The 24017-nt window shown below is 37.4% G+C and overlaps 1 protein-coding gene across 1 annotated transcript in view; it reads right to left on the reverse strand.

The window, feature by feature from the left end:
• The window catches only part of USP7 (ubiquitin specific peptidase 7 (herpes virus-associated)), a 41903-nt gene extending 25476 nt beyond the window's left edge, over window positions 1-16427 (reverse strand). Inside the window, exons 1-6 of the mRNA XM_010578442.1 lie at window positions 16326-16427; window positions 10233-10431; window positions 8656-8794; window positions 8008-8096; window positions 7187-7295; window positions 837-967 (exon numbers count right to left, since the gene is read on the reverse strand). Of these exons, the coding sequence (XP_010576744.1) occupies window positions 837-967; window positions 7187-7295; window positions 8008-8096; window positions 8656-8794; window positions 10233-10431; window positions 16326-16368 (710 nt within the window). The 5' untranslated portion in view covers window positions 16369-16427. The remainder of the gene's footprint in view (window positions 1-836; window positions 968-7186; window positions 7296-8007; window positions 8097-8655; window positions 8795-10232; window positions 10432-16325) is intronic.
• Window positions 16428-24017: the final 7590 nt, after the last annotated feature.

Genomic DNA, 24017 nt, shown 5'->3' on the forward strand with positions numbered 1-24017 from the left:
AAAACCCCCCAAACCAAACAACCCAACCACCCTCAAAGCAGCTATATTGTATAATTCTATGGCTAGATTTAAAATTACAGCCTGTAACACCATCTCACAAGAAATACCACTAGACTGGTAAAAATACCAGACAGTGAACTGGATACTGGGCAAAAATGAAAATAAAAAGCAAGCCTTTTTGTAGATGTTTTATGAAGGAAAAGAGGGTGCTAGAATGCGGAAAATGCAAAGAGTTACTTTGTGTGTGTGCTCTGACACCTTTACTTCATGCAACAGATACTCCTCTTAAGCTTTAAATCGTGAAACAGAATACAGCATTAAATGCTTCTAAATTGTGCATAGGCAAAAATACGTGCATCTTTGGTATGTCATAAGAAAATGTTACAACAGTCATCAAAGCAGAACTAACAATATGGAAATGCAAATTACTGCTATTTCTCTAAATTTAAAACAGATCTAAATTTTAAAAAAGACATTAGCAATACATGAACTGCAATGTTTCGACAACGTATTTTGTCCTGAATTTTACTCAAGTCAAATGCATCACACAATTTTAAGGTAACAGGTAAATTATAACCCTACACTAACATCTGTGTCTGACCATGTACCACTGCCCTCCCCCCAAAAATGTGACTTTTAGATCAGCTGCCTTTAGTACTGACTATAAATAAAAACCTATCCAAGTAAACTGAGAAAAGTTAGCAGTTAACATAATACTATATTAACACTTCTCTGTACCTCTCTAAAAATAGCCCGATTTAAATAAAACCTTTTTAAACAAAAGCTTTATGAAGCCTGTAATAGCCCAATAAATAGTCCAAATTTCTGAAACTTACCCAAAAGATTTTGTTAACTTTTTAGTTCCAACTGGTTTGTCACTATGTTGTAGCTCATAAAACACTCTTTGCAACGCTAAAGGAACACTTTTGGATGAATCATCTCCTTCTGTGGGCATCATGTACACAGCCTGAAAAAGCATTTAGTTCAATTAGTATCTAAGGAAAAGTTTATTGCTCATATTGTTTAACGCATTCTTTCCTCTTCAGTGACTTCCTTCATATAACTCCATTTAATCATCACTCCAAAAGAGTCTGAAAAAAAATCTCATACCATAGTGTAAAAACATTCATTGTCTGGAATGACTCTTCTTAGAGTACAGTGGTTAGAAAGATGTGAACAACAGATTCCATTCGTGGTTATTTTACCTAAACAGTTTCCGTATTCCACCCTAGAAAAGTAAATGCACTAAAGCATTTAACACCTTCAAACAACTTATCACGCCTGGTATGTCTACACAATCATCACAGCAGGACCAGATATATTAATCAATACTAGTGGCTTTTGAAAATAACTTCAGTTTTGTGCTGTAGCTTGGCTACCTGTCAATATTGTCACCTATAGTGGAAAAATAACAACCATGACCCCCACAAAAAAAAACCACCAACAACAAAAAAACCCACCCCCCACCCCCCCAAAAAACCCCAAAACAACAACAAAAAACAACCCCCCCCAAAAACCCCAAACCAAAACCAACAAAAAAACAACCACATGAATCCATAAAAGGCAACAAGTGAACAAAACCAGAAACGGTCCACATGGAGAAGTATGTCAGAGGAAGCTTTGAGATTCCCTGATAATTCACTCCTACTTAACATCATCGCTGTCCAGCAAATAAACAGCTTAACAATTCAATTCACTGATTATACTGATCTGGGAAGGATTGAGAACAAAGAAATTACACAAATAGATCAAACAGGGATTAGAAGAGTTCAATAGGCACTGAAATGAGATTTACTTTTTAAAAAGTGTACACCAATATATCCAGGGAAAAGCAACAGCAAAGAAAAGGTATTTACAGGGAGATGCTCATTTAGAAAGCATGAATGTAAAAAGAAAATATCATAGTCAACTCTGGAAGGAGATTAGGTAGCAACACATGAAAAAATAAAGACTCCAATATTAAGCAGCATATAAGAAAATAACCTGTTAAGAAACAGAAAAATTGCCACCTAAATTTTTGCCTCTGAAACAACAGGGAATGATACATTTCTGTGAGTGAAGTGCTGAACTGGATGTCAGTAGTTCTCACTCAGTTTCTGCACCAGCCTAGATTTCAGAGGTGTCCAGCACCTCTAACATATCCTTCAATTCCCTATATACAGAGCAAGGTTAGTACTTCCAGTATGTAGCTGAATTGTTGAGGAAACAAATTCATTGTTATACGAAAGCTCAGTGCAGAGGTGATGGGAACCAGATGAGACAGACATTAGATAAAGACAAAGCTGATACAAAAAAACCACAAGGGAATGACAAAAAAGAAAGGAAGAAAGAAAAAAGGCCAAAAAATGTGTTAAGAAGTTGGCAGGCCAGTTTCCTAATCCAATTCTGAGTATCCACAAAATTTTTCAAAAGTACAGCAACATAAATACTCAGAAGAATAACCTAATAAGAAACTATCAGCAGAATAGCTACAGTAATAAGATGAAATAAAAGAAATTATTCTACTGAAATATCAAACAGTTTCATAAAGAAAGCAAATTCCTTATATTCAGACAGAAAAACACTGGTTAATTATGCAACTGTAAAGCAATATGATAGTTCACGTGACTTTATCTTTTAAATTTTAAGTTTAATTTCCAAAACTTAACAGGAAACAGAGATGATCTAAAGGAGAATCATGACTGAACACTAGTAACAGACTCTAAATTTTATGTTTCTACTTAGTTGCAAGCTACACTGTTAATAGTAGTACTTGTGCATATGAAAGGGAAAACATGAATAGAAATTAGCTGAAATTTATCATCAACTTTTTGTTGAAGGACAGCCAACAGAACTCTTACTTCGTTGGGGTAATTTTAAGAACAGCACAGACCCACCCTAATAGCAACAAAGGTCTTCCTTCGCTCTGCTTTAATTTTGAAATTTGCTTAAACTGCTTTTTAAAATTTCATAAATTGAAGAAAACAGCATCTTCAATTTTATCATCAGCAACAAGCTGTAACTGTTGAAACTCAATAATCCTTCATGCCATATTTTTGCTAATCCATCAGGCTAACTGCCTGGCTAGCCTGGAAAAATTAAGAGAACCAAAAATAGTATTTTCTCATGTACTTGCACCAGCAACTTTTCTAATGAGCTAAGAACTGCTTTAACAGTTTAAAGTTTATAGTGATATAGTGTGGAAGAGAACTCTGTAGGTTCTGAACTCATGTTCTTTCTCATGGAGATGCCAAGTTCAAAGCTGAGTCCAGTTGCTCAGGGTCATATCCAGTTGAGTTCTGAGCATCTCCAGGAATGGAGATCCCACCACCTCTCCACACATCCTGCTGTAAAGCTGGACCACCCTGACTACGAAAATTCCCTCCCTAAGATCAGAACATAAAATTAAAAAAAAAAATCTAATAAGCGAATAAAGAAAATTCATTTCAATTGCTTCTTAATTTTTATTATGCAAACGCAGAGTTACAGTTAACCATGCTGATCTGGGCAAACTCCAATTCAAATATGAATAGCTAAAATTATACCTTTGATTTTACAAGCAAATTTTATTTTTTGCTTTAAAATATGAACTTCAAAAACAAGTAAGCATCTTGCAGAGTTAACCTCTCCCTGCCCCTGGTTTATGAACCCTTTAATGAGCTGGTCTTCACTAGCTAAAAGTAGAAACAGGAAATAGTTGAATGACCAAGTCTCAAATCTTCCAAATCTCTATTATCAGGCTCTATTCATTGTTTTTAACATCTTATAAATGCTTTTTAAAAAACAAATATATAGTAAGTTACTTGCTATGGTTAAAGAAATAGAAATAAGATATGAAAATCAAGTAATGAAAAAATTCAAATATAGCCAGTGCTGATATATTTTCATAAAATAAATATTAAAATGCTAAATATTCCTCATAACAAACCAAGATGATACTGCAGGCAGGCTACAAGTCAATCTAGTGGTTGACTCTTCCATCAAAAAGGTATAAATGGGAATTCAGAATACCTTGATAATTAATCAAAATCAGATCCTTTGCATTTAGTTCCTATTTGGTGTCCTCATATACCATCTGGACAATTAATTCCTTTCCTGTATCTCTCAAGTAATATTAAAATAATCATTTATCATTTATTTATAATTGCTACATTCCAGCTGCCATTGAATAAAATCACCAGTTTTATTTCTTCTGAAATTCTAAATGTGTTACTACAAACTAAACATTTAACACATAGCCTTTCTTTGGTTCTTCATTCTGTTTGTCTATATAAGTAGTATCAAAGCCCATTTCTCAAAGCTTAAGTGTTTCTCCAAGCTAAACCAAACCATTTTTCAAACACAACCCCCTACAAACCTTTATTTTGATGCCTTATGCTCCCAAACTCTGAAAGCTTGACCTCAAGATCAAGAAGTGAGGCACTTTGATCCATTTGAAAACAGCAGAATCTCTAATTTAACATCTGAGAAGTTCCCTCAGGAAATGAACACAAAAGAGTGACAAGGACATGCATAAGCAATGGCTGTAAGCAACAGACACAGAGATATGAGAAAAATTTTAGATATTTACATGGTAAAAGAATGCTACAGATAAGCATGAACACACTGCTCAAAGTTAAGACAATTACTTGAAGAGGAGAAGAAAACACTGTGTATGAAATTCCAAGGTAAGGTAAAATATATTGGATAACTTGAGGAGAGTCAGATCAGGGAGAAATGTACTGGACCAGTATTTATGATTTTATATAAACATTCTGCAATGTTCTCATGAATTGTAGGGAATTTTTCAAGGGAACCAGCAAAGAGTTTTAAAATGGACTGGATGCAGCCACAAGTACTGACTGGCTGGAGGTGCTAATGACAGACATCGGAAGACTGGTGCAACACAGTCCAAGATCAAACCTGCACCCATTTGATAAGTTACCACTGTCCCTCGCCTAGGTGGACTATATTTAAGCATGTGTTTACCAGTCACAGATAAATAAAGATATGCTCTGAAGAGAAGTTCCTTTGCCTTATCCCCCACCACTGAAGCCACCTTGTTGCTAATAAAGGGAGGTCTCATTTCAAACACCCAAGAACCTCCCATCTGTTGTCTGGAAACAGAGCAAAGAAGAAAGGACCTCTCCATCAATCCTCACCCACGCTTCCCCAGAGTCTGACTTTCCATAGGTACGTGCTTGCCTTTGCTATTTTTCATTGCCTTCCCAGCTCTACTCCTGACAGCAACTTCTCTGTTAACAAAGCTCTAAATAACAGCAATAGAAATCATTATTTCTTCTACGTAAGGAGGATTAACAGAAATAATGAAACTGGTGATAAGCAAACTGAGAATGCTACACATTTTATTTTACTTGGTTTTAAGAGGAACAAGTTTGCTCAAAGTGAAAACAAAAATGTTGTAGAAATTCTTTTTTTTTTTTCAGACAAGACAACTACCGATTACTTCTTATCTGCAATAATGGCAAATGAGTATTAAAACTGTCTAAAACTACCACTGTAGTCTGTTCTGTTTGTAGGAGCACTGAAAACCCGAAGAATGAGCAAAGAATTGGGCATTTCAGCTGATGTCCAATAACATTTCTATAAAAGAAGCTGCAGTTACCAGCTAGTAAATCAAGCTTCCTCATACGGACACTATGCAGATATTAACACTCCCTAAAAGCTGATATTTATTTGAGGGCTGGGGGAGAAGTGTAGGGGAATGCCTGAAAAGATTAGTTCAGTTGAAACAAATCTGTATCACAAAAAGAATTTCTTCTTCACAGAACAAGATTACTTCATGGTACATATTGATTTACTGACTACAAGACAGTCTTGAAAGGAACTACTCAATTGGATTAGATGTAGCTATTATAAAAACACATTTTTCTTTCAAGAGCAAAGTGAAGTTGTCCAAAAACATAAAATGCACAAACATTATGAGTGCTGAGCAAAAAGAACAGGCATTATAATGAATGATAAACCAAATGAGTAAATTATACCTCCTGTAAAAAAGAAACAGGTGGATCATGTAAAACAAGCCAAGTATTTATTTCTTGTACATGGCATTGGTAAGATCTCAGTTACAGTCTACTGGAGTTTGATGTGCTATTTTTTGCAACGCTTCAGAGTAAGCGGCACATTGCAAAAGAGAAAAAAGAAATCCCAACTGGGACACTTACAAGGCCACAGTGATATAAATAATGATAAGATGGTGGAAAATCTAAGACAGGGGAAAGTAGGTGCATTAAAAAGGGAAATTTTGGAGAAAAGAAAGCTTAATGGAAATATAACAACTAGTATACACAAGAGAAAGCGTAAGTCAGAACAGTTCATTTTCACTAAGAGAGATACAATAAGCACAGGAATGCTCAAAAGGATGAATTAGGATCAATAGGACACTCCAATAAACTAAATCGTGCCGAGTTACATTTTTTTCCAAGTATATTCCCTCTTCCAGATAGCCACCTCCAATATCAAGTCATCATTTATGTTTTGATCCCATTAAGGCTACTGCACTATTTTAAAATGATACATTATCTAATATGTTTCATCCTGGGTTTGGATGAGATATTTATTAAGCTGATATTTAAAGCAGTTCTTCCTTCCAGCAAAGAAATAGCATCTACAGTAAATAAAAAAACACATGAATGAAGCACATATAAAATTAAGTTGTTTAAAATACTGAAATTATAACATTTTCCATCACTACAAAGATGCTAACCATAATAACAGAAAATTCAGCTGCATAATATAAATTAAAAGACAGAACAAATGAACTACAAAGCTTGTACATGTTTATCTTTTGACATTGTTTATGGGCTGAGAAGTCATAATTGACTTCTCTATTTCAACTATTCCAAGAAAGGGAAATTACTTCCATCTCTCATCTGCAAGATGTAAAGTCATCCTCCTCTCCCCCCACCCTCCCAACAATTCACAGCAACATTAACACATAGTACAGTCTAAGAAACACCCCTTAAGCTCAGGTCTTCACCAGGTACTCTATCTGCTTTCACAAAAACCCAAAAGCTTATGTTCAACATACTATAAAAAGAAGCTTCCTGCACTCAGCCTCAAGTAAGATGTCCATCACCACATAAGTCACGACTTCTCCAAAAGGATGGAGGCAAAAGGAACATACAGCTCTGTTTTGAAGCATTTATAAATATAACATACTGGATATTTCAATTAGCAACCTCATTTTCTTTCACATATTAATTACCTTTCGTAGCTGATTTGTGAAAAATAAAGTCTGTAACAAACTGTTCATGTAACAAGTTGCTCCCTGGTTCTTTAAGCCAACATATCCTGTGTGCTTCTTTGAATCCCACCTAGAAAATAGTTAGTGGATAAAAACAAGATAGTTCTGTATTAACCATAATAAAAAGTATTTGTTCTAAGGTAGCGCTGCTGGTAGATATCAGCCACTCTTCATTGTTACTTAAGGTTCAAATAAACTACACTTCACTATTGCCTGCCAGTAACAACAGTCTTTGTAATTAAGCGCTTCATGATTTTTGTTAAGTTTTCTTTTTAAAGATGTTCTATACGGCAGAAAAAAACATGTATTATGAAAGCGTACTGGAACCCAGAGCTGTACTTTTAAGGGCAAGTCGGCATTTCAGTACAACCACTTTGTTTACAAGTGACATGAAGTAGAATGACTCAGAAGAGGCAGTTTTAAAACAACTGTAAGCCAAGGCAAGCTAGATAGAGCCACCTGACTGTGTCTGAAACCCTCATCAGCTGTAAGACCAGAAATGTTGAGGCTAGATTTGCAGACGTGTTAAATCACAAATCAATTCATACAGAAGTTGAAGTTCCACAACATTATGCTGATTAATGCAAATGGAAATTTAACCTATAGAAAAATCTGTATGTGACTAATGAAAAATATTGCCATGTGCGAATTCATCAATTAAAGGTGACAACGTGAGAATGTCTAATGAGAGCTACTAATGTTAATAACACACAATACTTGAACAATCTCAAGCAACAAAAATATTAGACTTAAGAATTTTACTTTTAAACAAAGATACTTACGCAACTCCATGCGGAGCATCTGCTTGAACATAGACTTCAAAAGTAACTTTGTCCTCTTCTATAAAGCCTTTTTCAGGATCAGTAACTTCCTGTAAAATAGGAATGACACACAACCATGAGAACTCCAGTTTGCAACATGACTGTAGTAAAGCATCCAGTTAGACATCACTTTCTAATTTCCAAGCCTGAGCTACCAATAATAATAAACTGAAAAAGAAAAAATGAAGGACACCAACAAAGCTGTTTTTCAGCTTAATATTCTTTTTTCATGTCTCCATACAGGAAACTTGTTCCTGGCTTTTAAAATTTTGCAGTACCATTTCAATTTTCTGTGGATAATAAGAGTTGGCAATCAAAGGCTCTGCTTCAGAATGACATTGACTATTACACAGTGAAAGCAAAAAAACAAGCATTCAGATATGCAGAAAATATTAATGAGGGAATATTTAAATCACAACATAAGTAATAGCAATCTACAATAATTAAGTACAGGAATTTATAAGAAATTGAAAAAGAATCTACAGCAATGAGAGAAAAAATAATAGTTTGGGGGAAAAAACCTTTTCTATAGGTATATCAGTATTCAGGAGTGCAAGTTCAACGCTGCTCCTTATCTAGTAATAGATTAATACATGTTCAATTACTTACACTCCAGGCCATGAAGTTGGAAAAGCCCCAGTCATTTTCCTTATGAAAAAACAAGTGACTAATACGACGACTGAATGATTTTTCATCATCCTTGTAGTTTATTATCTTGAGAACTGCTTGTGCATGACAAGACCATGACCTATAAATACAAAAGAAACATTTTAAACTCATTCAAAACCAAGCTTTTTATAGTCATTAAACCAGGTTTTTTTTGTTAGGGATTTTTGGTACACTACTTTCACATATAGGAAATTTTTTTCGCTTACTAGATGTTAAGATTTGGTTAATTGTTATTGAGGACATGAATCCCTGAGGCTTTCACATTAATAATGTGAAGCTGGAATGGAGATATTCTTAGGGCAACAGCGTTGTTAAGAAAGTACTGTCAGGCAATTGCAGGTAACAGTGGTTTAAGAAGGTAACTGCTCTCTGAGGTGAGCTATTTCTGATCTACTTCAATGCAGATGGATAGGCCAACTCAAAGTAGTCTTGGTGTTTGCAGAGTGTGACAACTCAGCCTTTGGCTAGCAAAAGGAGGAGGTTCTACCCTCCCTCCCACAGATACACTCCCCAACACTCTAATTTTCTCAGCAGCACTTCTTTATGACCGTTCCTGTTCAAATTCATCCCACTTGTGCAAGACGATCAGACTGAATATCAGTTCAGACAAGGTCTTGTCACTGCCTCATGCAGTGGTATTATTGCTTGCTTAGCTCCACCAGCTGCAACTTGGTCGATACTTTTAAAGATCACATTACCCTTTTTCTGTGACTACTTGCATGTGAACCACTTCTCCTGTGACTAGTTAATACACTTACAACTTCCTTCACCTTCTGCACTGAGCACTCACCTTTTAGATTACAAAAATAACAGAAAAGAACAACTTATTATTGAGCGAACTGCAAGTTGTGTGAGAATTGATGCAAGAATGGAGTTACCCTATTGGAAAGGATACCTATGAGCAGTCTACACTCTAACTGGATAAGCTGCAGTAATGCCCTAGAAATCTGTATTTATCTTTTCCATTTTCTGTATATTTACAAAAGTGGTCAAAGATAGCCAATTTTGATTTGCATGCAGGACTCCAAGAACATGTACATGTTTACATCTCACTCGATGAGTGATGAACTCCATTTAAGGAGATGACTACACCTCATATACACTGCTCTGCCTCAGTTGCTAGCAGTTACCTGCTCACATGCTTTACAGGGCAGGATTTATAGCTCAGCAGGGTTAAAGAAGCTCCAGTACCACTTCCATTTGAAATAAACCCAAAACTTTTCCCATGCCAAGAAAACTGTCAAAGACTTCTCCCCGGCAGTCAAAAAGAAATATATCTAAATTCTACCACAAACTTGCAGCTACACAAGCTACTTTTAGCTCCTCCTAAAGAGAGGATTACTCTTATGCTTTGGAATATAGAAAGGTGGGGGGGAAAGGGAGACTCAAACCCTTGCAAGAATTCTTTCCTCTTGCAAAAAGCTAGTTAAAATAATTTTTTTAGATGTTTGTATTTCTTGCAAAACAGATTAACTAGTATCAAATGAGGACTTGTACAATAGTGAAAAGGATCTTACGTGGAATCAGATTCAGCATTGCACTGAAGGAAGAATCCTACGCTTTTTTGGTGTGGTCTGTCCGGGTAGAGTCGTGGCATAACCATGATCTTCCATGGCAAATTCCGTACAAAGCAGGGAGGACTGAGAACTGACTCGCTCAATCTATTGAAGCGTTCGACTGTGAACTGAAATGTTGCTTCTGATCGCCAACTTGTGTCTGTAACACACACACACACACACGTACACACAAAATTATTTGAAAAACCTGATGTTCTTCACTCCAAAATGTCATTTTTCAAAAATCATGCAACATGAGCATGTTTTATGTAGTGGCACGTTGGAAGCAACCAAAAAAAGCCCCAGACCCTGAGAGGCACTGAACTCCTCAGCAACTGAAGTTTCAATATTTTCATTTTGAGAAACACTACAACAACATTCAGGAAAACAGAGGACTGGAAGATGCGTTCTGTTTGTACACTGTCTTCCTAAATAATTCTTTAGCACTAGAATTTGCTACCACTCAAGTTTCTTCTAAAACAGTGGGTATAGCAAGACAGAGACATCAAATGCTTTACAACATAAATCACAGCCCACTCTAACTCTTCTGGTTGTGTAGTGTCTTCACAGCCCAGTTTAAGTTAGCTCCTTGCATGAACCAAGATGTGCAAAGGATTTTCACAATCTGTTCAACTGCCCTATTGATACCAAGCCACCATTTAGTTGTTTTCCGCTTGCAACAGCATCTTTTCAAAACAGATGAATCTCATTGGTTGGTTTTGGGTTTTTTTTTAAAATATCATACCAGTTTGCTGAAGAATAGCTCAAGAATAGGCTCCTGTATTCTTTATGGTATGTGAAGTTTTTAGAGATTTTTAGTGGTCTAAAACAAAGCCAAATGAGACACTTATTTTATAGCTTATTTTGACACACACAATTAAACTAATTTTGCCTTCTTCCCACATCCCCAGCTCTTCATATACCACAATCTGTTCTGCTTCTGTTGTACACAGCTATAACAGGGTTCTGTAGACTGCGACAGCTTCAGGAAGGCACAAGGCTGGGCTCTCTTTATTGTGACATGCCTCATATTGCATGCAGGGAGGAAAACCTGCAACTTATCCCAACAATTTTACAGGGCAGGGATGAATTACAGAGTATGCACAAGATGCTCCCCTCCTTTTCTGTGGTTCCAACTTAACACCTGTGTAACATGGAAGGATTTGCTACTGGGTGTAAGGAGGTTTGAGTAGCATAGAGGGCAGCAGACAGTACCCATGGTCAGACAGCTATTCTCACACCACCCGCGGGTGATGCAGAACTGAAGCAAGTATGTCACACGTGTACATGTGCAGTGACACCCGAAACCAAAAGCACTGAGGTACAACGACACTAAGCCAGAAATTGATCATGAAATTATGTGACAAGGCACACAGTATACAAAATGTATTATTTCTGTACATGCAAAGCAGTCATTCACTCAGAAAGCTTTGCATGGCACCAGAGACAGTGTTGAATGATTTTTTTTAAAAAAAAACACGAGCCGTGGTTGCTACCTTACTTAAATTATGAAACTCTCTTGATTACAACATGAGACAGTACAAAGATTTTACACTTCAATACAGAAAATTAACAAGTTTTGTCCACGACTGCCGGTGAGCTTTGACAGATTTCACTCTTCTCCCTTGCAAAACAGTTTTCTTTTCAAGCAGTTGTCTTCTGATCTTGATCTTGGCAACACAGTTGATCTTATTTGTGTATGGACTGACAGCCCTAAGCATTCCCAATTATCTCTTGAAACTAACAGTACTACAGCAGAAACCTGCTTTCTCTCTCCTCTACACCTGTAATGACCTTCCTGTTACCCTGTGCTGACAGCTTCCTCAGTAACGGAAGAGTTCAAAGAATTATTTTCTCCTCTTCTTCCCTACATGTAAGTGTAGCTAACCAGTAGTCTATCACCTACTTAAAAACTGTTCCCTACCCATTTTACCTACTCACTGTCTGTTGACAGACTAGAGAGCTGGTCTTCTACGACCAAGAGCCAGACAGGCTGCAGCCAAGGAGCTAAAAATCAGTCTTGCATCATGTGTATCTCAAACCAGCTCGAGAATGCCTCCCTATTCATGATCAAGATCAGTATTTCTGGGCTTAGCCTAAGCTTCCGAAAAATGAGCCGACCAAGTTTGCTTTCTGCCTCCTTTGATGCAGCTTTCAGAGCGCTTTTCAGTACAAGGATGCAGCAGTGCTGCTACGGTGTCAGCTAAAAAAAGCAGCCCACGCAGCATCTGCAGATGCTTCAGAGTAAAGTTTGCCTGTATTTCTTGATTTCTTTTCAGGAAAACCTATGCATGATAGCTCACCAGGGAAAGGTACTCTTCTCAGTAAAATACTTGAGCAATCACTAGCAACTACTCCACAAAAATGCAGCCTCATAACATAGTTCAACCCTAAAATAGAAGTTTCTTTAAAAATACAAACCACAACCCCCCGAAATAACAACCTTCCTTTCCTTCCAGAAAGTCCATACTTTTAGCAAGTGCAATCAATTAAAACATGCATTATATTAAAAAATGAAGTTTAAATAGTAAGTATGGTGAGTATTCTGAGCACATAAATAAATAAAACCTTTCTTCACCATCACAAACATGTCCACCAGTTTCCAATAAAAGACTGCAATTGGCAGCAGAATAATTTAGTAGTGACAGGCAAGTAAGACTTCTATAAATCCCTGAACTACAAATACAACACATGATCCTGAACGCAGGGTAAAAAGAACAGACCCAGCTGACAATGCCTGGTGAAATTATGTGCAATAGATTATATTTGCTATGTGGAAAAAAAATTTTCACTGATGAGATGAATGTCACATTTAGCACCTTGATAGGACAGAGATCCTTCAAATCAGAGATCCAAATACAGAACATGATCCATTTTAAGACTGAAGTACATATTTAGGTGCTTATTCCTTTGAGAAAAGCAGATTTCTTTATTCTCTTAGTAAATGTTGCTACCTTTAAGGTACATTGAGGTTATTAAAATATTCTGAACCTGAATTATTAATGGAGAAACTGGCTGAATATTCTATGAATATTTTAATAATGATCCAAATACAGCATGCAATACTAGCATATGGCTAAGACTGATGCTTCTGAAAGCCTCCTAGCCTCTGCAATTCTTCACAGAAATGAGACTTCAGTAGGTAATTGCAAAGCTGTGAGTTAATGTTTAGCTAGGGACCTTCTGTTTGAACTTTAACTTCTAAGAGAATTTATTCTATGTGCTGTTTCAAATACTGATGCACTTGCAAACAAAATTTGATCAGAACCTTGTTTTTATTATTTTTTACTTTACTTGCAGAAGCTGCTATTCCAGCTCACAAAGCCAGTTCATTAAGTCATTCTCTGCACAAAGCATAGCACATTCCTTCAGCTGGTTCTTTTTAATTGCCAAGACATCATACATAGCAACAACAGGTTCTAGTCAAACCACCTGGGAGAACACAGCCTTATCTGAAAGTCCTTTTGGTGGTCCACTGCCGCCCCCATTACAGTGTTCTTCACAATGCCTGTGGTTAGTTGCCTAGCAAAGGGGATGAGAGCTGTGCTTTTTTCCCCATCTTATCAGTCATTTCTTTTTGAGCTAAGCAAGAACAAAATCACCTCAAAAGTTTCTTGAACTCAGAAATTCACCAGAAAGCTGGTTTCTATGATCCAGCTGGAAGCATCGACCTTTTATCCCACTATTCACCTCTTTCGCAGGAACCATTAAACTCATTAAGATTTTCACTGAAGAGATACCTAAATTCTCTTCATGCATTCTTTATCAGCTCAGATTGATCCCACTTGCTATGAATAACAGCAATGGAAAACACAGCATGTTTCTCAAAGAGGCCAATGTCTCCCTCCATTTTTTCCTATCTTGTGAATCTCCAAGCTGTCCATTATACATGTACATCATGCTGCAAACTGGGATAGCAAGAGAACAAACAGCAAGAGAGCAATTGCACTGATGTGTAAATAATGCAACAGCAAGCAACTAATTTGATTTACAAGACTTGGAAAAGAGACATCATCCACTTATGTGATGCAAGTCTTCAGGAATGTTTTTGCAATTATAACATTTTGCAATAACACTGTTTTCTATCTGTCTCAATGCAGAGCTATAACAGCACCAAGATATAGCCAGACACTCCTTATTCAAATATGGTAATGAGGAACTATTAAGAGTATTGCTTAAGAATCACATTTTAACCCTGAAAGATGTCCCACAGCAGAGTGGACCAAGGCTCCTGACCATACTGAAAGTCCACAAAGACATGAGTGCCACCATAAACGCAGAAGCTTTCACAAGCCTTTTGCCAAATACCTTCAGATACTACTTCTCTCTACTGTGACACCTTCATATCCAGTGGTCTGAAAGAAGTCAAGTATTTGGTAAATGACAGAAGCTGTTTTACAGTAGCTTTTTGGTTAAAAGTCAATGTTATTCTGAATGAAGAGGTGTACATCTGATTACTTGCCAGCCACAACATGGCCTGGGTTTCATCAGCTGCTTCTGCAGTTTAAGCGTTTTTTGCTTAATTTGTGCACATATATACAGACCAACTTCTGGACAAATTTTTGTACTAGTTGACCAATGTGTTATCTACTGGCTGTATTGACAGAAAACACCATCAGACTTTCTAGCTATAAACATCACTACTGAGAACAGAAGTTCAACAGAGCTGTCCTTGCCAGCCAGTGTCAACCCACATGATCTTCTCTTGCCACCCTCCAAATACCATGGCCCAACAAAGACATTTAACATCTTTTATAACAGGTAACTTGATTTTGATAAAAACAGAATTCCCTATTTCAGTCTCAGCTAGTTACTCTGAGCAAGAAATCAAAGCCTTCTGAATGAGATCAGGCAATCAGACAAAAAAAAATTCATAGGCTAAGCAGACCTCATTTTTACTTTATTGCGAGAATCTGATGATAGGAAACTTCCTCTTCGCCAATTATACAGCAGCAATCCAACCATGCGAAGCTTTTGTCCTGAATTTAAACCATATTCTCTTCATGGAACATCACTATTTTGTATCAGTATTCTATTGTATGTTCCTTGAATACATGAAAGTAAGCACTTTTTTGACCTTTAACCTCAAACTCTGACTTTTCTCAAACAAAAATCACTCAACATTTTGCACAAATCTAAATAAATGTTTAAGCCCAGTCCTGAATGTACTCTCACAAGACAGCATGAAATAAGGAATCAGAAGGGAACAAATCCCACTCATATTTTGTGTCCCTTTTCCCAATTCAATTTTATTTAGTTATTAAAAAATAAGAGCAGTCCCCCCTCACATCCTCTCCTAAGGGGGAGGGGGGGGGGGGGGGAGAATCATTGTACATTTTCCTCACTAAACATAGCAACAGACTTGAGTGAATTACAAACTCATCTTTCTTTAAATAAGCCCAGACACATCTACTTAAAAATTATTTGATCTTCTGTAATAGAAAAAACTGTACACCCTTATTTTCATTTAATAGATCAACAAAAAGATTTCAAAAAGACATGTCCCCTTTTATTAACAGGACAACAATACATAATTCTTCCTTTGCATTTGCAAGTAAAAGGGCATGGGGGGGGGAGAAAGGAGGGAGGAGAATGTTCATCAACAGAATAGTTACCACTGACTTACCATACAAAGACAAAAACTGATCACAGCTGCCACCTGACGAGAGCAAGACAGATAAGGATTCTAAATGTCCTGAAGGAATTGCATAACTGACAAAATTACTATTCAGCAAAGCACCAGCTGCAGTACGTTTAAAGAGACATATCACAGAATATAACAATGGACAGTATCACTTTCAGCAATTTTTAAATGAGTACTTAGAGAGAGTAAGAGGAAAAAAAATCCCAAGCCCTCAGATGCCTGATCCTATTGTACAGCTATGTTAAATGGATGCCTATACAGAAAACCAGCAGTCATAACTACAGAGGGTTTCATTTTTTTAATGAGCTGCAGTTCAGAGGACACAGGTAAGACATGGACCATTTGTCCTCAAAAAAACATAAAAATAAAGAAGCCAACAAACCACATGTTTTTATCAAATATTTACTTACCATCTTCCATGTCTTCTTCAGTGTTGTTATGTCCATCAGCCATTGCTACATTCCCATTAATGACAGGATTTTGAGTAATTCTTGGAGGATCATCTGTATCTCCAGCTAACACCGAAAAAAATATAAAAATTAATCAGCTATATTAACATTTCTGTCTCAGGTAGCGTTTATGAGACACACAACTGGCACACTTTTGTGCAAAACAGTATCTACTTAAACTATAGGACAACAATTGTACTGGTATGTGCCTAACTAAAATTCCTCAAATAGATGAATACTTACGGATGAAGCAAAAAGTCCGCATTAGCGCAGAATACAAAGAACATAAATTGATTCTGAAGTTTCCAAATGGCCTTACAGTCAGTATCTCATAATCAAGTCTCATTAAATAAAAAGAAACTTTCAAATTACTTTTTCTGGCATTCCACATTTTTATACAGATACAAGTTTCTAATAGCTGACTTTCTAAATTAACAATTTACTTTAAGACTTCTTCAGTGTTACTGCTTTTAAAAAAAATCCTAAACATTTAATCAAATGTAACGGTAAGATATAAATCTTACTTGGGAAAAATTAGAAAGGAAATCCTTTACCATCTCAGGAACATTTTAGAGGTAACATTTTCCAGTTTCTAGCCATCACGGCTATTAAGTTTTGCTACAGTAACTGTTCAAACACCACTAAAACAAGAGATATGAAACAACTCCATGTACTAAACCCCCACTATTTTAAAGATGCATTGCTTTGATTGAACAAGCATCCCCCTGATTTATTCAACAGCTGAACAATGCCTCCTTCCATTGCTTGCGCACCAAAAGCTGATGGATCATTTCAGTGCGATTCCAGGGAAGCGGGTATATTCCTGAATAAACTGGTTTTTATCATCAAACTGTAAAACCTATAACCCTTGCAACCATCTCAAGGACAAGCACTACTTAAAAGACACTCTTTAAAGCATCTGGTAAGCTTCTCTTTGCTGTACCAGTCCTGCTCTTAACTTGTATATTCTACTACACCACAAAACCCCCGACGTCACCGGTTTCTGTAAGTAGGAGCGGTTTTATACCCGAAAGCTACACACAAGTCACCGGCTGCGTGGGCAGCCAGGGATGCAGGTAACCTATCCTACAGGAAGGAAAGGGCTCCCCAGGGGAACACCGCCTGCTCCGCGGCCGCGCTCCCCGGCAGCGCCCGCGCCCTCGCCCCGTCAGCACCCTGGACAGAGCCGCCCTCGCCTCCGGCCGCGGCGGGGGCTGAGCCCAGCTCCCCACCCGCACGCGTGGGGGGGCTTGCGGAGAGGGACGCCGGGCTGTGGGCCCGATCGGCCCAGACGAGCGGAACCAGCCAGCCTAGGCGCTCGCCTCCGCTCTGAACGCAGCTGAACTCCTCCCGTACAAAACGGACAAACGCACGCGACGGGAAGCGGAACGAGCTATGGCAATCGCTGCCTGATAGTCTTAAAAGCCACGGAAGGAAGGAAGGAAGGAAGGAAGGCCAAAGCCACGGCAAGCCAGGTGAGAAGCGAAGTAGGATCAGTCACCAGTTGCTTCACAGTCCTCCCTCTCCTCAGAGCCACACTGAGGCGTGTGCAACACACTTTTGCAGCCTCATTCCAATTCACAGTACGCAAGAAAAGATAACTTTCACAACCGGCATTCCTACTCTAATTATTTACTCTTGTAGTAAATCCACAGAACTAATAACTTCCGCCCTGAGCATGAACAGAAACAGATCAGGTTAGAGACTTACTTCTGGATTAGAGCTACAAAGGATCATAAACTTAATGCTCGAACACGGCTTGCGGAAGCTTACTAGGATGCAGCCAATCTCACTGAGGCATGAGTGAAACATATATGCTGAAACATACAGTATGCAGCACCCACAATAAAGTGCGCACCTTTCTCATTGTCAGTACATCATACTTGATTTTGCTTTTGTGAAGTTTTGATTTTATTAGAAAAAGGTTTGCAGAAGATTGGCTCCTGAGCGATACAGCTGCAGGAGGCTCTGCCAGTAGCTATCAGCACTGGCAACCCTGTAGCATGGTAGAACAGCAAGTTAAAATAAACATAACTTAATTACAACAAAATTAAGCGGGAGGACAAGTTTAAACTGCTGCAACTCGAGAACAGGAAAAGGGCCAGAGTAAGAAGGAAGGATCACTAAGTTTATTTCCACAGCTTGCTTTTGTTTGTTTGGTGGTTTTTTAAATTCTGTTTAATCTTTTAACAACAGCACGGTGAGAGTCTAACAAGGAAGCTGTCCTCTGGGTCACTTCTCTCCTATCTGGAAGCATACAGCATGCCTGCAGCAATGCAACAATTGCTTACACTAAATTAACAGTAGGATTTTTTAATTATTAAGTTATCATCAAGGCAACTTAGTATCTAGAAACAAACTGAAGCAAACACCTGAGGAATAGTCAGTTCTCCACTAAAAGCTCATCTAAAATATTCCTTTAACAGAGGATTTAAATGTTGATACCATATTTTATCAGGAAAGACCTGTCCTTAACTAAGAAAATAAAGAGCTTTCTGTGAGATACTACTCTACGTTCCCCAAAAGTACGAACTGTTAGCAGAGAGGAGAGAGAAAATGCAGAAGAGATCATAGCAAAAGCAATCAACTTAAAGACAAACAGAGGCAGCTTCTGAGAGATACTATTTAGCGATAAGATAAACTGAATCATGATGTATGCCATTGCTGCTTTTTCTGACATATATTGACACTTATTTTGTAACACAGCTTTCAGATATGGAACCCAGATAACAGTAGTGAATGTTTTTGGCTTCTGTGAATAAAGGAAATTTTTAACTTGTAATAAAATCCAACTATTACAGTAAATACTTGGCACAAACAAAACACAGTCCTTGTTCAACAGATCTACTAGCAAGCAGTATGACAACATTTATTTTCAACTACAGCATTGAAAACCAGTAATTTATATTTTACTCTGCTGTCCTTAAGAGCTCATAGGAAAGAATTGTCAAATCATACCAAGATTTAAGAAACATGTTTTCCTTCGCCTCAAGCAGAACGATGCCAAAGACTTATTCAATTATGCAATACAGGATTAAGAAACAGAAAAAAATACCTGTCCACACTGGCCAGGAAAACCTTCCTACCAAACACACTACTTAATACACTGCTGTCTTTAATGCAGCTTAAACCACAGTGTGTCAACATCACCCCAGTCATGTCATCTATCAGTTCCTAGACCAAATACCCAGTTTTAATCGTATCCTTGGAATAAACATGCAGTTTATTAATCAACCAAAAGCTAACATAAGCCCCATAAATGAAGATGGTATTACAACAAAGCACGAAGTGACCTTATGAATAAGGAATGTTTTTAACTCTTGAAATACAGTACTGCAAAATATTAAATAAATACAGCTTTCAATACCAGAAATTAGACACTGTCAGACTGTTTGGTGAAGAGCACTTAAGTTGTTTTCTACCTCCCCAAAACGCAACGCATACAACTTTGTAGCTATTCCTTCATTACCAAAAAGAATACAAGGCAACATGAAGAACAGCGATGACAATTTCTTCTGAAACATTTAAGGTTATATACAGTTTTCTATCTACCCATGCCACTGCATTACAAACAAACAATATAGCTTGAAGTGTTTAAAGGGGGTCTCTGCAGTTTAGAGGTTAAGACACCTAAAAAGAGGCATCTCAGATATTAGTGAGTTTGAGCAAAACAAGAGCTTTCACTTATTTACTGAAAGATGATGAATGCTGAAATGAAATCAAGTCTAAAAATTGACGTATGCAACTGGAAAGAAACTGGAGCATGACAATATAGTTTGGGAAGTTAGTAAAGAAGTGTCCGTCACCTTATACAGACAAATTACTGGATCATATATAAATGACTCCACAGGTGCACACCTCTCATTGCTCATTAACAAAGTCTGTCACTGAAGTGTTGAGATGAAAGCCTGAAAGCAAAATGGTTATTGCAATTGATGCTAAGGGAAAAGAAAAAAAAAAGGGGGGGGGGGGGGGGAGGGGAGACAAAATTCTCTGAAACTACAATCTTGCCATGGGATGCCAGACCTTACAGAAAGTATTAAAAAAAACCAACTTATTTTTGACTATAAGCTCAACATTATCATACTCAAATACTCGCACTGTTAAGTAATCAGAACAAAAATAGCACCAATGATTAAAAAAGACTGTACTCAAAAAAAGCTGTTCAGATGGATTCAGCTGGTTTAATAAGATGAACTCAATGTCACTGAAAGATACTGCTCTATTGTTCTACTGTTCACAGTAATTCAAATCTACAGGGAAGGAATCTCAAAATTTGCTATATTTTCTTCCTATTAATGAGAAAGCAGAAAAATTTTTTTGGTCAATATCATGTTGCTTTTGGCACAACCTAAGTCCTGTTACAAGACAGGAGTACCGCAGAATACGTTGCTCAGCAGTAAACACGTGCTTGCAGTCACATGTGGACAAAAGCTACAGAATGACTCCACTATCGCAGCAATTAAGTTACAGCAGAATATTGCTACTACTTTAACAATGATGACAGTGAGCTACTAATTTCATAGGTTTCAGTCATGACTCATATCACACCAAACACTCAAATTTTGAAAGATTATCTATAGTGTTTGTCATTAGCTTGTGGATCTGGCAGCCACAGAGGAGAAACGGAAGCAGCCTTCCCTGCAGGTTATGAAAAATTTCTGTTTTCTATTGAGGTTAAAGAGACCACAGTGAAGGAGCAATAGCAATACTAAAAACTTGCTTACAATTTGTCATGCACAACTGCCTCACGATGGAAATCACTAGTACCAAGTACTTTTACATGTCACTACAGGCAGTTTGCATAGGCCTCCATGCAGAACTTCCATGGCTATCCCAGAAACAAGGGAGTTGCACTAACAGTGGGGTTAGCAGGCTGAAGAGAAGTCAGTCATTCACTGCTGGCAGCAGCTTGAAGACTTTGACACTCCAAACTTCATATCCAGGGTTGTGCCTTGTACGGGATGGGGTATAAGCTGAAAACACAAGACTTTCTCCCCTACTGCTGGACTAAATGCACATTCCAGAATAAAAGCCTTCCTAAAAGTTTTTTAAAGGACTTTTAATACTTTTTAAAAAATAAATAGAATTGTTATGTACACCTATGATAAATTTCGGACAGGGGGTGAATTCCAATGGATGAGTGAAGCTGCAGTAAACACTGAGAAAAGCGACTTACTGAGCAAAAAATGTAACGTGGTAGGAGAAAAGAATAAAGTCAGGCTCTGTAAATCTCACCGAAAAATGAGCAAAGTCAGTCTTGTAGCAATCAAATTACATCAGCATCAAAGGATATCAACTGCATGCTAAACACACAATCCAGGTCCAGCTTTGCACCTCAGTGTCAGAACTCACTGGACTGCTTGAAAGCAGACGAACCTGTAACGACCCCCTGGGGCAGCCCTGCTGAGCTGCTGGTCCTCAGCGCTCACTGCGTAACTTCTCTTCAATTGTGGAACATACTATAATCTCTTTAAAAAGTTTTAAAAAGAAGTATTTTTAAATACATCGGTATTTTAAATACATTAAATAAACCTCTAAAAGTTTACCTCTTCAGTGCATAATTCAGAATGCCAGTCTCACATGGATAATGCCACACAAGTAAAAAAAAAAAAAATTTAAAAAATCACCATTGCTAGGAATTACAATGAAAAAACATACAGTGATTTCAAGTGCTATACTAAATATCACCTCTTTTTACCACCAAATTAACCTTTGCTATTGTAACTACTGGGCAGCATATCAAAATACATAATCGAAAAATTCCTAAAGCAAGCAGTAAATGCAGTGCTTTCTGAAGCAGTTACTGAACTGTGGTGGTGGCAAAGAGGACACCGATGAGACTCACTCAGAAAACCTTAAAGCAAGAATATTAATTCTTGAAAGCAAACAGGAAACTTAGAATAATGTGAAGATGAAAAATAAATACCTGCCTTTAACTGGAAAAAATTATGCAAACAGGTTACTTCATAATTCTCTGTAGCAAAGACTCCCCAAACCATGCCTGTAAGTGGTCTGCGGACAGTCTCTTGAACCAGTGGAACTGTTTTTTATGTCACTATACTAACAGCTCAGAAGAAAACTTGTGGGTTCCAGTGACTTGCTTCTCCAAAAGTCTGGAAACCATTGCTACAAAAACCAGATTAACAGGCATTAATCCCAGGAGGCAGGGTTTTTAAAAAACAAACAAACAAACAAAAACCCTCACCAAAAAAACCCCGACCAAACAAAAACCAACCAAAGAACAGAACAACCACACACACCAAAATTAGCCAAACAAGTTCCCAACTCTATGATCTGAATGAAATTAACTTACAATAGTCAATCTTTAAACAACTAGAAGTGTTCAAAGCAAAAATTTCCCCTCACTTGCTCTGGAAGAACTCAGCCTTTCAAAAGTAAGAGAAACTATTTGGCCTCTAATCCCTACCTGCAGGTAGAATACAAACACCACTTACTGCACAAAGGGACTCAGGAGAAAAGGAATTAAGTGTTCTATGCAGTTTCATTTTTTCCAAGACAGTCCTAGGTTGCTGTAATGAAAATCTAAAGAGGTATCAACCAATTTCTGTAGTGTGGCTGCCTTTCAAAAGGCATCCAAAAATAAAGCAATCCACCTAAAACATTTTAAGGATAAAACAGTAACAGAGTTGGAGATTAATTTGGCCAGTAGAATAGGAGGAGGGCAAAGGAAAGAACATAAACCCCCAAGATGCTACGGGCTGATATCAAGGGGTAGATAACTGCTGCCACAGATGTTTCCATGAGTTGTAAAAACCATGTAATATGCCTTTACAGCTAAAAGTTAATTCCCACATTAGCAAAATGGTGGGCAATTTGCTTTTGTTTCATTTATTATTTTTCTTCCTTCATGGTTCGTTACTTTTGCATTACTTGATCCGGTGTCAAAAGGTGTATCTAGTGATGTAAACCTCTAAACAAGAAAGCTATGAAGGACAATGACTAAGTCTTAAGGTGAAAAGGCTTCCAGAGAAGTATCAGGAGGTGAGAGGCAAGCTAACAGATTAAGGGAGAAAGGTGTTATGACCGTAAGAAGTGAGATGAATTGTAGCTAGAGAGACAAGGTTTAAAGGTCTTCAATGCTTTCAAAATTTGCCTTAGCAAATTCAGAAAGAAAAGAAAGAAAGAAAGAAAGTAGAAAGGATATTTATTTACTAAAGAGCAAGTAGCCAACGTTAGATCTTAAAAAAAATAGAAACAGTATTATGCGGAAGTCTCTTGCCCTCTAATTGTCATCTGAAACAAATAATTATTGCATTATTGACTGTGAATTGCAAATCCCTCACAGAAGAAGATGATGCTACACAAGACAGTAAATGAAGATGAAAACATTACTGCGATGGGACAACTTCCTGGAAGCAGACTCATCATCTCTGCCATGCCTACAAAATACTTAGCAATGACTAGACAGTCAGTAATGCTGCAGCCACCACTTATTACACTGATCAATCATTATATTGCTGTTGCCTTGTAATCCCATCATTATGTCTGCCTGTCCAAAGAGAACATTTTGACAAAACATAGGATGGCAAGACTGGTTTTAAATTGCACCAATGTACCTAATGAATTTTAAAAAAAAATCGTATTAATAGGTTACATGACTATTCTTACATAAAACAAAGAAGTTATTAT

The sequence above is a fragment of the Haliaeetus leucocephalus genome, unplaced genomic scaffold (genome assembly GCF_000737465.1).
Source record: "Haliaeetus leucocephalus isolate CR32 unplaced genomic scaffold, Haliaeetus_leucocephalus-4.0 Scaffold636, whole genome shotgun sequence".
Lineage (NCBI taxonomy): Eukaryota > Metazoa > Chordata > Aves > Accipitriformes > Accipitridae > Haliaeetus > Haliaeetus leucocephalus.